This window comes from Uloborus diversus, chromosome 8 (assembly GCF_026930045.1).
Source record: "Uloborus diversus isolate 005 chromosome 8, Udiv.v.3.1, whole genome shotgun sequence".
Taxonomy (NCBI): Eukaryota; Metazoa; Arthropoda; class Arachnida; order Araneae; family Uloboridae; genus Uloborus; species Uloborus diversus.
In genome coordinates this window covers 137,811,267-137,826,059 of record NC_072738.1, presented here as the reverse complement: position 1 = coordinate 137,826,059, position 14,793 = coordinate 137,811,267, and the positions used below count along the sequence as shown (strand labels likewise).

General features: G+C 29.9%; 1 protein-coding gene across 1 annotated transcript in view; it reads right to left on the bottom strand.

The window, feature by feature from the left end:
• The window catches only part of LOC129228626 (hemicentin-1-like), a 217,860-nt gene that overhangs the window by 112,123 nt on the left and 90,944 nt on the right, over positions 1 to 14,793 (bottom strand). The window contains exons 29-33 of the mRNA XM_054863307.1: positions 10,743 to 11,024; positions 8,013 to 8,132; positions 7,238 to 7,408; positions 5,919 to 6,203; positions 4,230 to 4,349 (exon numbers count right to left, since the gene is read on the bottom strand). Of these exons, the coding sequence (XP_054719282.1) occupies positions 4,230 to 4,349; positions 5,919 to 6,203; positions 7,238 to 7,408; positions 8,013 to 8,132; positions 10,743 to 11,024 (978 nt within the window). The remainder of the gene's footprint in view (positions 1 to 4,229; positions 4,350 to 5,918; positions 6,204 to 7,237; positions 7,409 to 8,012; positions 8,133 to 10,742; positions 11,025 to 14,793) is intronic.

The window sequence follows — 14,793 nt, the reverse complement described above, 5'->3', positions numbered from 1 at the left end:
AGTGTTATGTGGTTCATAGACGGCAACCTTCCCCTACACCTTAATTCTGTGAAATGAGCTGAAACCAAATATCGCGCTCAAAAAATCAATAACATAGTTAAATTAATTTTACAATTGATACAGAAAACGCATAAAATTTTCAATATACATTTTCTTAATCATGATTAGCTTATTGAATTTAGTTATTACTTTCTAGGTCAGAAGTCACTAACTTGCTATCCGCTGATCATTAGTGGTTAGTGAAAAAAAATTGAATAAATATTGTTAAATTTTTGGAGAAAAAAAGTTTAAACTTATTTAAAAAAAACAAGAATAAATATCACTGCAAAAATGTACATAATAGTTGAATGAATTAAATATTTAATTATTAAATTCTATAACTTTGTCACCTTAATGACTGCATTTCGCATTTATACATTAAACGTTTTTGATTATTATTATTATTGTATACATGTATTTAACCTTTTTTTTTTTTTGTAAATCAATTCATATTATAGACCCGTAAACATAAGAGTTTTCATTTAGTGTTCCACGAAGTTTTAAAGTTTTTGCGATCTCAGTTTTAGAGTAATGCCTTCGTTATTCTGTTTTATTGAATACTAGTTGCATTGCCCGGCTTTGCACGTCCTACCTCAAAAATATAAGTTATGTCAAGTGACGCATGTTCAACAATCATGCTTCAATCAGAGAAAAAAAATACTACAAAATTTCCCGTCAAAATAATCATTCTCAAAGAAAGAAAAGGGCAAATCAAAAGTTCCCGAAAAAATTTAACGCAACCCTCCATAAATACAACTAAAATCCTAAAAAAAAAAGAAAGATAAATCGCCAAATAATAATCAAAATGGAAAATTTTTATCTCAAAACAAAAACAAAATTTTATTTAGTCACAACTGAGAAAAAAAACGACTACCTTCTGAACGCTAATTTGAAATGAGATCGCACAAACGATAGTTTTCGATATGAAAATAGAGTTCCATTAGGCTTAAAAGTGCTTTTTAATTTTTTCCTGGTGATTTTACAGCTTTTTCTTTTCAAAATTCGAAAGAAATGAATTCGTTGGGTATTTTTTCCAGGATTTCGAAAGGCGCCAAAATTGAACTGGTTGGATGATTATTTCGGGTAGAAAGACCCATTTAATGCCATTTTCGGGCTTTAAAATTAAAATTCGAACGGTTCGGTTCTGTTTTGGAGTTCGAAAACCACCCTACGTTCCTTCTCGGATGCCCAAGTACCTTCCAGCCAAATTTGGTCGAGATCCGACGTAAACTGTGGATTTGTATAGGGAACCACACACACATATATATTCTTTGTTTTATTTATACAGGGTGTTCCGTTTTAACCTGCAATGCCTCTATTTACGCAACCGTTAGTCTTAGATGTATACTTTCAATCGCAAAAATGTTTAAAATCAGATGAAGAGTTAAGATATTGAAAGTTTGAAGCAAAAATAAAAATGTGTCAAAAATGCGAAATTTAACTTTTTATACGGGTCCTACTTCCCCTAACAAATATTTAGAGAAATAATCTCCATTGAAAACTATTACTAACACAAAATATTACTAACACATTTGTGCGACCAAAACTTTACTAGACATTCCATTTTAAAGTTTTAACGAACCATACAGGAGATGATATTGGAACTTATCGCTCTTTCAGAAGAATGACAGGTCGCCAAATAAGAAAAACAAGGTATTTATATTTTGCATTGTTATTCAAAAACAAATGCTAATGTTATGCAGTGATGCGCAAAAACACACAACAAAACCTCGAATACTTTGAAAAATCATACACACGTAATTTTAAACACTTGTTAACCACTACATTTCCCCCCAAAGGTGTTATTGAAGGCGAGTAAAAAGTGGTGTAAGTCACAGAAAGCTGCGTTTCATATCTCGGTGAATATTGGTCGTACTAATTTCAAACTTTTTGTGTTGGAATTATTTTTCAATGGAGATTGTTTCCCTATATACAAGTTAGGGGACCTGGGGCCCGTCTAAGAGTTAAGTTTTGTATTTTTTTACTGATTTTTATTTTTGATTCAAGCTTTCAATATCTAAACCCTGAATCAGATTTTGAACGTTTTTGCCATTGAAAGTATACATCTGGGATTAACGGTTGCGAAAATAAAGGTCTTGCAGGTTAAAACGGAGCACTCTGTTGTATAGATTTATGTCGCACGATATGTACAGAGGTACAATAAGTGTAATATATGCTGAATATATTTTTCTATCAACGATAAACATGAAATCAAAACTTCGTTCATCAAATATATCTAACTAATTATTCTGTATAAAACAAGGATTCAGTTGAACATAAATTCAATGTAATGCAGCGTCACGAAAAATGTGGGAAAGTACGCTTTCAAAAGTTCAATAGGTAAGTTATTAAACGGGAAAGCAATCAGGAGCAAAAAATAGATTTGTAAAACATGAATGCTCTTAGCGGCTTAGATAAATAAATGCCATTTAGAACTCTTAAGAGCGCAGTGTATAACATAATTTTCTACATCTTCATATTTAAAAAAAAATAACTCTCAAATATATTCTTTACGCTGAAATGTTTTTCCGTGAATCTAGTTATAAAGCAGCAAAAGGATCTGATCGTTGGATACTGTGATACTTTTATGGTAAATAAAGGACACAAAAATAGTGAAAATATTTGTTCAACAAGTGTTTTAGTAATTTAAGATACAAAGATAATAAAAACTTTTGTTCTTCAGATGCTTCACGCTAACTAAAAACATCTAATCTCAGTAGCTTAAGAAATTACTTTTTTATTATTGTTGTATTTCTACAGCAATGAAAGAACTTTATACTATCAAAGCTTTGCACTACAAATTTAATGCAAATAAATTGTTCGATAACACTAGTCAACACCAGAAATGCGTCCGGCTCAAAAATAGCTACATTTCCGTAGTATTTTGCCTCGCTAAACACGAAAATCACCATAAAACGTTGAGATTAGCTCTAGTTTTCAAGATACAGAGCCAAATAAGATAGTGAATTCTCACTAATGCTTTTTTTTTCGTGGCAGATAGAAACACCCCCCCCCCCCCCATGGAACTGACTGTCTTCCAAATTTCGACCCCAGGATGAGATAGAAAATCTCACTACATAAAAACCGAAATGGACTTCAAGAAATTTAAATTATGGGAAGAGAAATGCCCAAAATCAGCATCTAGCAGATCCATCCATTTCTACTTCCATCCATGCCCATTCTGCTATGGCTGGGTATAATGAAGAACGTCGTGAAAGCTGTGAACAAAGACAATTTTCCAATACCTGAGAAGGAAATTTCCAAGATATATTGAAGCGAAGGTTAGGTAGAGAATTTTTAACGGCCCTTCAAATATGCGCAATTATGAAAATCACTGTTTTTGAAAAAAAAAAAATGTGAGGGGAGAAAAAAACACACAGGAAGCCTTTAAGGGTGTAATGTTTTAAGCAGCAGAGAAGACGAGGACTAAAAACAGTTGATCAAGCAATCCTTATAGAAATTCTGTGACCATTGATGAATGATGTGTCTCTGAAACTCTATTTTGTTCACTTCTTCCAGGATATTGAAACACTAAAACTATGACCAGTGAGCATGAGGAAAGATTTCCCCAAGATATCTTTACAATGGAACGCAGATATCAGGATCATTGGGCTGAGGTAATGCTTACCAAATGCTGCTGAACTATATTACAAGAGATGGTCCTTCTTTGGCGTACAAAAATCAATAAAAAATGAATCGTTTACAGCAATAAACCAAAAGGAACCACTACTATCCGAAAAATAAGCATCATTTAATAAAACAGGACCTATTTGATAACATTTATTGCACAGGATTTTTTTTTCCTTTTTAACATTACCTTTAAATCAATGTGTGGTAGCTGTACATCTTTCTCCAGTCTTGTATCTTGAAAACAAATTCTAATAAAAAAAAAATCCATTACCATATTCGTTTTCTCGACCCAAAGTTAGTAGGAATCGACTATTTAAAACCAGGATAGAGACGAAAGGTTCTTTTCTATTAACTAGTGTAATTAATCGAAAGGTTTTTAGCCCAGAAATTTGACATCTTTATAGATATTAAATTTCGATAAATTTGCGTTCGTTAAAAAAAGAAGTACATTTTGCGAAGTAAAATACTGACTCAGTGCTTCATATTGATTCAGCACTTAAGTTCATACGCTTACAATGAGGAAAGTCTTAAGTCACAAAACAACTAAGAACTATATTTACCGTTTATACGAGACCACATCACTGTCGGTTTGGGGTTCCCATTTCCTTCACAATTTAATATAACTGTATCTCCATCTATTGCTTCGGTGTCCAATGGGGCCGCCTTCCACGTTGGAGGAACTGCGACAAAAAATGTTACAATAGCAGTGTATTAAAATATATATTTTTTATACATAAATTTCCCAGCGTTTAAAATTCATCCTAAGGCTCTATACTAAAAGGTGGAGTGATGCGGAGAAAAGTGTTTAGAATTGCAAATACTTATTTCAATTTGGAAAAACAAAAGCAATTTGGAACATTTTATTTTTCTGTTAAAAAATGTTATCTGTACCTAAAGTTGATAAGGCAAAAGTGGTCAGTGTTCCTGAGATAGGCCACTGTTCAAAAGTAGAATTATTAATAATTTTTATGAGAAAACCATGGTATTGCATTATGAATCATGCATCTTGAGTGCAAATGGCTAAACTTGAGGAGATCATCTTGATCCGTCGGTAATTTCCAGGTGAAAATATATTGTAATTTACATGTGTTTCATTTCTTAGAATTTTGAGTTCAGCTACGTCTCCCGTAAATTTGCTTCTTTCTTTCAAACCACATTCTCTTTAACTCTATTAAATTTAACGGATCAATAGTTTTACGTTGTACAAATGGTGACCATAAACATGTTCCCACGGTGGCCACCTTAAGGGAAAAAAATACGTTAACTAATATAGGTATATTTCAATGCTCCGTTGCACTACATTATTTTTAAACACAACACAGTGTTCTGCTATCGTTAAAAAAATCGTGATCTGGTGAAGCAGTGATAGCAAAGAATCACCCAAAAAAAGTATCTTGTTATTTCCTTGTATTTTTCTCTTAAATTAAACAATGCATTACGTTTCTAAAAGTAAAAACAGTTTGCCACCGATAACTTTTCTCCACATTTTAAAAGTATTTTTCGACTCTTTTGGGTCATTACTATGCTCCAAAAGAGGACCAAGCTACAATTTCGAGAATGTATTACATGAACAGTTAAATTTTACCCTTCAAAAAATTGCACATGATATATGTTACAGATGAATGGAGTATTCTACATAAAAAAAAAATCAACCACATAGATCTTATCAGAAAATTATGAATAATCATCAAAGCTTAACTGCGACCACCTTTGACTCACCTACTTTATCTGATAAAATTTCACGCAGATATATTTCACTAATAAATGTTTGAAATATTATTCTTGGGTTTTGATACCAATGCAGGAAATATAGTTCAATGCAGTTCAAATTCAAGTTAAAGTAAATGCAGTTATTTGAGGCGACAATTTTTGACAATTTTAGACAGTATTAAATTCATTACAATAAAATAACGAATAAATACCTTTGTGCTTGAAAATTAAATGAATGAAATACCAACTTTTTTTTTTTTTTTTTTGGTGCCATAAAACGTTGGTAGTTTATTCATTTATCAACAATTGTTTTCTTAATAAATAAAAAGCTGACAAAGTTTCAGTACGTAACTTCGAAATGGCGCATTTTAATCATCAGATTCAGTTCAAACTAATAAATTAAAATGGAAACTTCACTTCAAAGTAAGCTAATAACGTGCAAAATATTAAATTAAAACAAATATTATTTACGTAGTTTAGAAAACATATTAGTATTCTTTTTGAAACGTACTATGCTCTAAAAAATATAATAAACTCACCTAAAACTTCCAAATGTGTAGTATATTTTTCGGAAATGCCTCTCGAATGTGCTATACATGTATAATTACCACTATCTTCTTCCGATAGTGGATCAATCACGAGATTGGAGAGATCAGGAAATGATCGGACAGTAATTTTCGAATTTTTAATGAGATCTTGTCCATTTTTCAACCAAGTGAATTCTACTTTTCCTCCACTTGAGGTGGCACATACAGTTGTAACTCGTTTTCCGACCACAGAGATTTTTGGAAAAGAAAAGGGCTGGATTTTAAAAGCAGTGACACCTGAAATATAAATAATTTTCTCATATCTATTTACGAAAATATTATTAATCTTTATGATAGAGCATTATTAATTGGCTTTTAATTTTTATTAAGATTAAAGTGGTAGAAATTAATTCTAATCTGAAACGGATAAATTAAATAATACCAACAAATGTAATAATAATAATGATAATAGTTATTCAAGATTTTTAATTAATAATGTATCACGCGTTATGGCTAAAAACTGAAACACACAAGTCTGGTTAAGGTTATTATATTTAATATCTTTTAGCATACAAAACTTTAACATTCTGTGACTGCAGCATGTTTATCTCGGTAAAGCAAAATACATATCAGAAGTGAAAAGTTGCCTTCCTCAATCATTACTAAAAAAAATTAAACCAGCATATTTAATAAATATTGTTAAATTCTATCGAAAATATTATTGATCTTTAGCAACTTTAGTGCATTTAGCTGTTAAGACAGAAAAATATAGAATTGAGAAATTGTATTACTCACCCAATGTTATCGCTGCGGTTAGTAACATCAGACGCATAAACAAACATATTTCCTTCATTTTCTCCTTTGTTATTACATGTAAAAACAGAGTTCTGAATAAAACAGAAAATTTCACAAAAGTTCGAAAAACATTGAAAACAGCAAATTATTTGTAACTAATGCTCATATACAACTGGTCGCTATGTTATAATCCTGAAAAGTGGTACAATGGTGAGAAGCAGAGCAAATCGTCAGAGCCCAAACACAGACGTAGCGCCCTCAAGGATTTTTCTGACGAACTAAAATTTAACACTGGCATTGAATATATTATTAATAACAAATAAAATATTTCAAGGAGTAATCTTCATAAAATGAGTTTTTTTTTGTTTACAATGTGAAGAATAAGTAACAATAAGAATCAATAAAATGAATAAACAGTGACGCAATATAACTCTTTATTATTAATATTTTAAATTTTCTTTGATATTAAATTGTTTTAAGTTAGACATGTTTTATTTTTGCGAAATGTATATCAGATGCTAGTAAATGCCTCTTACCTATAACACGAACGACTACAGTTTTCTGTAACACATGTCCTATACCATTAGAGATATTGCAGCTATACAATCCTTCGTCTTCTTTACTAATTGAATTTATTTTAAGACTTCCATTCGGTAACACATTTATTTCTGCTGACTCTGCAACAGCTACGAAGTCTAATTTACTTTCTGGAAAAAGAAAATAATAATATTAAATGTATAAAACATTGATTAAATACCGAAGTACAATAATTGAGCGAATCGATGTTTCAAAATAAATATGTAGTAAAAGCAAAAGTTTTCAGCGCAATAAAATACACTTTAATAAATATGTAAAATAGTGTTTTGAATATTACACACAAGCTTTTTAAATTTACAAAACATTGGTTTAAATTATGTTTAACATTCGAATCGCAATTTAATTTTTAATTAAATGACGCTCTTGCTTTATTTATAAGAATTATAATAAATTTATTGTGCAGAAAATTGTTTCGTATATTCTGTAAAATTCTTTTTTTTTTCAATGTCATTTTGTGCTGCCTGCTTTTAAAGTGAAAAAAAAACTTCATTTATTCGAAAGTTAATATAAGAAGCAAAATTATAGCTTTATAGGTAATATGTACCTCCCTCAAATAGCCTTCACATTTTCTTCACTTCATCATTTACTTGTAAAATACTAATCATTGTCTAATTGCTTTCTATATGCTTACTCGGATTATATAATAAATATACCATAGTCTTTTTTGTTGATCACTGTTTTGATCTTAGTTTATGAAAAAGAAAATAATTGTACCTGTTGTTCTAGACCAAATGACTGCTGGAGGAGGTTTACCAAATCCTTTGCAGTTAATGATGACTCTGTCTCCACGAATTGCGTCAACATCGGTTGGCTGGTGCATCCATGAAACTGGAACTAAGTTTTCATGCATTAGAAATGAGTAAATATTAAATAAATATTAAACAGTGCTATAAAAATATTTATCACGAATACAATGATTAAATACACTAATTCCACAAACATATTTTTGCTTCTTAACAAAAAGATTTATAATAAAAGTATTTTGTTTTAAGTTCGTTCGAATTTCACATGATTTCAATGTAACATGTAATTATGTTTCAATCAAGAGAAATAACACAAAGTGAAACTTTCTTTCTTTGAAATAGGTATTTAAATTCAAGAATTAGTTATACAGTCGAACCTTGATATCTCGAACCTTCTTATCTCGAAATCCTTGATGTCTCGAAAAAATATTTTTCCCCTGCATTTTATATAAAACCCCTATGTATTTTCCACAGTTATCTCGAAATTTATTTTTCGAAACCCTTGATATGACGAAATTTTTACACAGAAGCAAGTTTCAGTTGTCTTTTTTCTTTGGCAATTTTTGTAGTAAAATCAGTTCCAGGGACCAGTTTTCATCTCTCTTCTTGGAAACTTTGTGATTAGGGGATTGAAGCAAGATAATAGGGGAGTGTTGGTATGAAAGGGGTGCTGTGTTTTCCCCAGAGTTAAATCTTTATGCATTTATATCGAACATGTTGTCCACTTTGAGGAAAAGGGGTTGATTTTTCGCCAGTCAATTTTCAAGTGAAAACAGAAAATGCGTTCCTCATTTTCATCTTTCTGCTTTTTTAACTCCTACAAAATGGCTGCTGAAAAGTTTTTGAATGTGGGGAGCTACTAGTTAAAGATAAGAATTTTTAAATTTTTAGGTAAAAAACCAAGTTGAAATTGTTGTTCATTTCAAAATCTCTTCCTTTGCACTTTCGACGATTATAAAATTTCAAATCTAGTAAAATATTGAAGACCACTTTATTAATCGTAATTCAAAGTGGTCTCATAATACATATATAAATGCATATAGCGTACATGTGTGTAATTGTAAGAGTTTCTAGTGTAATTTTTTAAAAACCTTGATAACTCAAAAACTTGATATCTCGAAATTTTTTCCCGTCCCGAGAGATTTGAGATATCGAGGTTGTACTGTATACAAAAAAAATATTGGTTAGTTCGCGGCAAAAATTTTCTAATAGAATTATTCTAAAAAGAATGTTGGTTGTTTGCAAATGTTGGTTGTATTTGCATCTGCAGTATTATAGATATAGCTAAAGTACATATGATGCTTTAATCAATTTCCACAAACACAGTTTTGGAGAGAAGGGATAAAAAAGATGAAAAACAAATTTTTGCAGTAAAAGCATTTTTGCTCATTACGGTTAAATGAATAATAGGAATATTGATGACCGATGAAACGGCAAGGAATTTCGTTCAATTTGGCTTCAATTTTCATGCATTAGAACATCGGTTCCCAACCAATGGTTCGCGAACCTATGGTGGTTCGTGAGAAGTATAAAGGGAGTTCGCGAAAATAACATTGTAATGGCGGAATTTTAAAATGCTTGCTGTTTTTTTTTTCATCATTTATTTATTTGTTTCTTACTCCATCCAGCCATCGACTCAAAGTTTTAAGTCATTAAAGATCACCAGACGAAAACAAGGTGAAATATTCCGCCATCGTATTGGTCATACCAGACTTTCTCTTGTCATAGACATCTCTTATGTCAGAAAAATACTTTTTAAATTTTATTACCAATTTGGATAACGTTTCCATATGAAAAAGGAAAAACATAGAAACAAATTAAATGTAAGAGTAAATCTAGCAGACATTTGAGCCAATTTTTGATGGGCTTCTTTATTACTATAACATTAAGAGTTTTTCCAAAGCTGAAGGAATCTCAACAAAGAATAATTGCAGGGTGTTTGCTCTTTTTACGTTGGTTTTGAATAAATTTTCTAGCTGTTATTCTAATTTGCTGACATATTTATGCTTTAAAATTTTGCACATATGATGTGTTCGTTCTAGTTATGAACTACTGAGCAATACTACTGAAAAAATCCCCCAGATTTTGTTGTGCGTGCGATTTTTTTTTCTTCTGCTTGTTACTTATTACTTACTTCACAAGGGGTTCGCCAACTTTTTTCGGATTTAGCAAGGGGTTTGCGAGGGATAAAAGGTTGAGAACCGCTGCATTAGAATAGAATAATCATTTAATTATATTTGCAAGTTTAATATTGTATGTGCTTGTGCTTACAATAAAGGTGTTTGATTGAGGCAACCAATTTTTACCAACTGTTTGCAATTTTTGTTTCTAAGTACTTTATTTTGTGGAAAAAGATGCGAAACGGGTAAAAAATATTAAAAAAAAAAAAAAAAATTTGATTTTCTTGTGGTTTTTCGCTGTGAACTATTATTGTCATGTATATTAGCTCTGCACTTATAACTCTTTTAGAAAGAAATACAATGATAACGATCAGAACGAAAAACTTCATACCAAAATACATTAATGCCATTTTATAATAATTTTAATGTTCAGTTCATTTGTTTGTAAATAACATTGAGTTGTAACACTAATTCCTTCCAGTTAATTAATCTACACGTAAATAGCTTATTAGCTATTATATAGCAAATTTAATGCCATTATAAGCTATGAGACATTTTAAAAGAATTATTTCAATACTTACCTAGAACTTCTAGAGTTGCCGTAAAACTTTCTGTAAATCCCGATGAGCTTGCGATGCAAGTGTAATTTCCAGCATCCTCTTCAGAAAGGGAATCAATTACTAAAGTAGAAAATTCTGGGAATGATCTGACGTTTGCACTTTGGATCCCGCTAATTTCCTTGCCATTTTTCAACCACTTGAATTCCATTTTTTCATTGTTATACGTAGTACAAGATGTTAAAACTCTATTTCCAAGAACAGAGTTATTTGGAAAAGAAAATGGTTGGATATTTAGAGTATGAACTGCAAAAAATAAATAAATAAATAAATAAATAAATAATTTTTCATTTGGACTAAAAGTTTGAAAAATACAAATTTCATGCTTTACTAACAAAAGGTAAAAATAAGAGAAAAAAATAACATTTTATACAAATTCGTTAAAAATTGTATTATCTGTGTGTAATGTTTAAATTTATACTTATAGTGCAAATAATGAATAAAACAAACAAATGGTTTATGAGGCCCACATTTGTAATTTAAAATGGATACATCTCTTGGGTTTATGTTCGCTGAAGACGAGGTTTCTTTAAACTGGGAAAAATGGCAATTGAATTAAAGAATTTCAAAGAAGTGAAAATAATTATAGCGCTTCAGTAAACCCCTTCTCAAATAAGAGTATATTTAAAAATATTAGTTACAGATAAAATAAATCACTTTTATTTTATTTTTTATACAGAAAATTATAATTTGAACACTAACTTCCAAAGTGCAGCTATACCCATGTGAAGTTATCTTATTTTGAAATAAAAACTTTAACTATAGAGGAGTTTTATTAATAATTAATTTTACTAAGTTTCTTTGCAATATGGGATGTCCTTTCTCACCTTTAGATACAATAATTTTTAAGATATTGATGCATACAATTTATATTAGTGACAAAATAATAAAAAAAGCGTTTAAATTTACTATTATATTGTATTAAATGAAATAAAAAGAACAGTAAAAAGAAACAAAAAATATTTGTACTAGTATATACGTTGTCACAACTTTATACATTACACAAACAATAAAGCATTCAGAAAAATTTATTAACAAAACGATGGACAATTGAATGGAATCAAAAAAGATTTTTCATTTCACAATAGAGTTTAAGATTTTATAGCGCATAAACTTAGATTGAATCTGGCAGAAGAAATTTAATGTACCATAATTTGCTTGATTCAGAATTTCAATTCATCCTACACAAACTAATTCTATACAATGTTAACTATAGGAGAGTCACTTACCTTGGGAAAAAAGGGTGAAAACAGCAGCTTGCAAAACGCATAAAAATTGCATAGCAATTCCGATGTGCTGCATCATGTAAGGACGTAGAAAAATAATGCTTGTGAATGACGTACTACACAAACTACTACATTCTTAAACTGCGAAGACTGAAACGAGAAGCAATGTTATTTTCTGTATAAGTCCTTGCACAGAAGCTGTAAGATAACATGAAAAAGCAAGTTGGAATGGCGTTTGCAATAGTACTTCAATACATTGTCTCAGTAGCGCCCTCAATGTTGGAAAAGGTGAACTAAAAAGCTATACCATTATTATGATGTTTTAAAATGTGGAATAAAAACATATTTCGTAAATATCATAGTTATCATATTTTATCTGATCAAAGAAAATGCTTTTTACTTGTGTGGATAAATTCAAAGCAAATGAAAATCAAAATATTTCTGAAATACAAAAAACAGCAAAACGTACATTTTATTGGAAAATCTGAAATGTTGCTCTTAATTTATGATAATCTATTACTTCAGAAATACCAATAAAAATATTCATAAAATTACTAAATGATATCCAGTTTATGAGTTTAATATTCTTGTTATAAAGAACAGCATATATTTGACAAGAAATTGTAATAAATATTTACGTGCCTCATTATTTAAATCTTTATAAGGATCTTCTTTCCAAAAACGTATGATGCTAGAAATCTAGCTCAAAAACATGCTATGATCAAGAACAGTTTTTTAAAAGTTCACACTGAGATTTAATATTAATAATGAAAAAAATACTGATGTATAAATAGAGGACAATAGGGAAGCTATGAGAAAAAGTTATGAACATTGAAATAACCTGAAGCAAATGCATCCCCAAGTATCAAACTGTCAGTAAATCTAGAATGGTTGGAAGAAAAAACAAATTATGAAAATTTTTAACTTGTTGTATTATAAATAAAATAGGTCGCAAATAGTTAGTTCATAAATAAGTTCAAAATTTATAGAACTGAGACTTAATTCAGAGAAATATTTATTCGGACATTTCATGCGTCTGATGAGTGGTATTCATGTTTTGTAAATGTATGGATGTTCAATATTTAATCAAAAAACTTGATTTAACGAAATTATCCAACGTTACGTCTCAAGAATAAGAACAAATAACCATAATTCAAAAAATTCTGAAAAAAATTGCAAATATTAGTGTTGAATGACAGCGTAGCGAGAACAAATTTCGTATAAAAAGCTCTTTTAGTTTTTAACACAGATGCAACTACATTGAAATTTGTTACAATTTTCAGACCATAAGAACATGAAAATAAATAAAAAATGAGAATACATAGTAAAAATATGGCTTTATGTTGGCCGTAGCTTTAGTAAATATCAACGATCTGTATCACGCAGTTGTGCCGCAAATTACAATTTTCTTAATAGTGCGTTTGGTTGGGTAGAAATAAAAAAATTTCATTTTAAACATGTATTGATTTTTATAAAATCTTGGTCGTAGTTAACAGAAAACCTTTTTCTTATGGGCAGCAATAAACAAAAAATCAAAATCTAGGATAGTAATATGTGTGTTATAAGGCATGAAAATATATATGGGAACATTTCGTTACAAAACCTTTTTAGTCACTGATACATCAGCTTAGTAACGATGTTATTAGTTTAAAAAAATCTTGAAAAATAGTATAATATAATAAAACTAAAGAATCAGCCAAGAGCAGGGCCTTATTATGACGGAATGAAGCCCAGGGCAGACAGTTCATCCGGATCCCTTTTATACATTATTGTAACAATCAGAAAAAAGGAGAATGTATCAAAATAATATTATGAAAATGTTGAGCAAATACCTGGGGAAAAATAAGTAAACATGCTATGATAAAGCAGCATATCGTTTACTTAATATATATTCTCCTTTTCTGTTCTATCACTTTTTTTTAAATGTTGACTAAGAAAAGCAATCATGCTGTGATAAGTGCATCATGATATTTTTTCAGTTTTTTTAAAAATTTTATCCCTAGTAAGAAAAGTAAAGTCGTCCAAACGTTTATGATACTGTCTGACAGGTTCTGTTCATATTCTCGGCTTTTCCCGGCAGTAATTTGAGACCATACATATATACGTATAAATAGTAAGTAATGTAATGTTTTAAGGGTAGCAAATGGAATAATTCCAGGTAGAGGCTTTAATGGTTAAACAAATAATTCCATTACAAATTATTTCTACAGAGTTTTATAGGAATAATTATCAATTAGGAGTAAAAAAAAAGCACAACCATCAATTTCCTGACAGTGGCACAGAAATAAGTTTAATTTAATACATGGGAAGAAAGCGCTTATGCTAGAGAAATCATTCGCAAGTATGACTTCTTACCTTTAATTCGACTTAATTAAGAAACAAGTTTCAAATTTTGCTCCTTTTTTTGTATCAATCACTTTTATAATTTGTTTGAATCGTCATTTAGTCTTCAAACCGATCTCCATTTCGTACACTTAGAACCGTTAACTGTAATGCATCAAATATTGGGAGTAGAAACAGGAAAATAAAATGTAAAAAAAATCAAATTGATAAACAAATCAAGAGTATACTGCTTCTTAAAACATTACAAAGAAAAAGCATCATCACCTTTTTACAATATTATATGAAAAACATGCACCAAAAGTTTTTTTTTTTTAAAGTATACCAACAGCAATAAGAGTAAAAATTCCGTTTGAAAAATTAAGATGTTCATGAACAAATACTTATACATATTTTTGTCACATAAACATAAAATTTCTCTTTAAAAATGCAACAAGTTTCACGTTTTT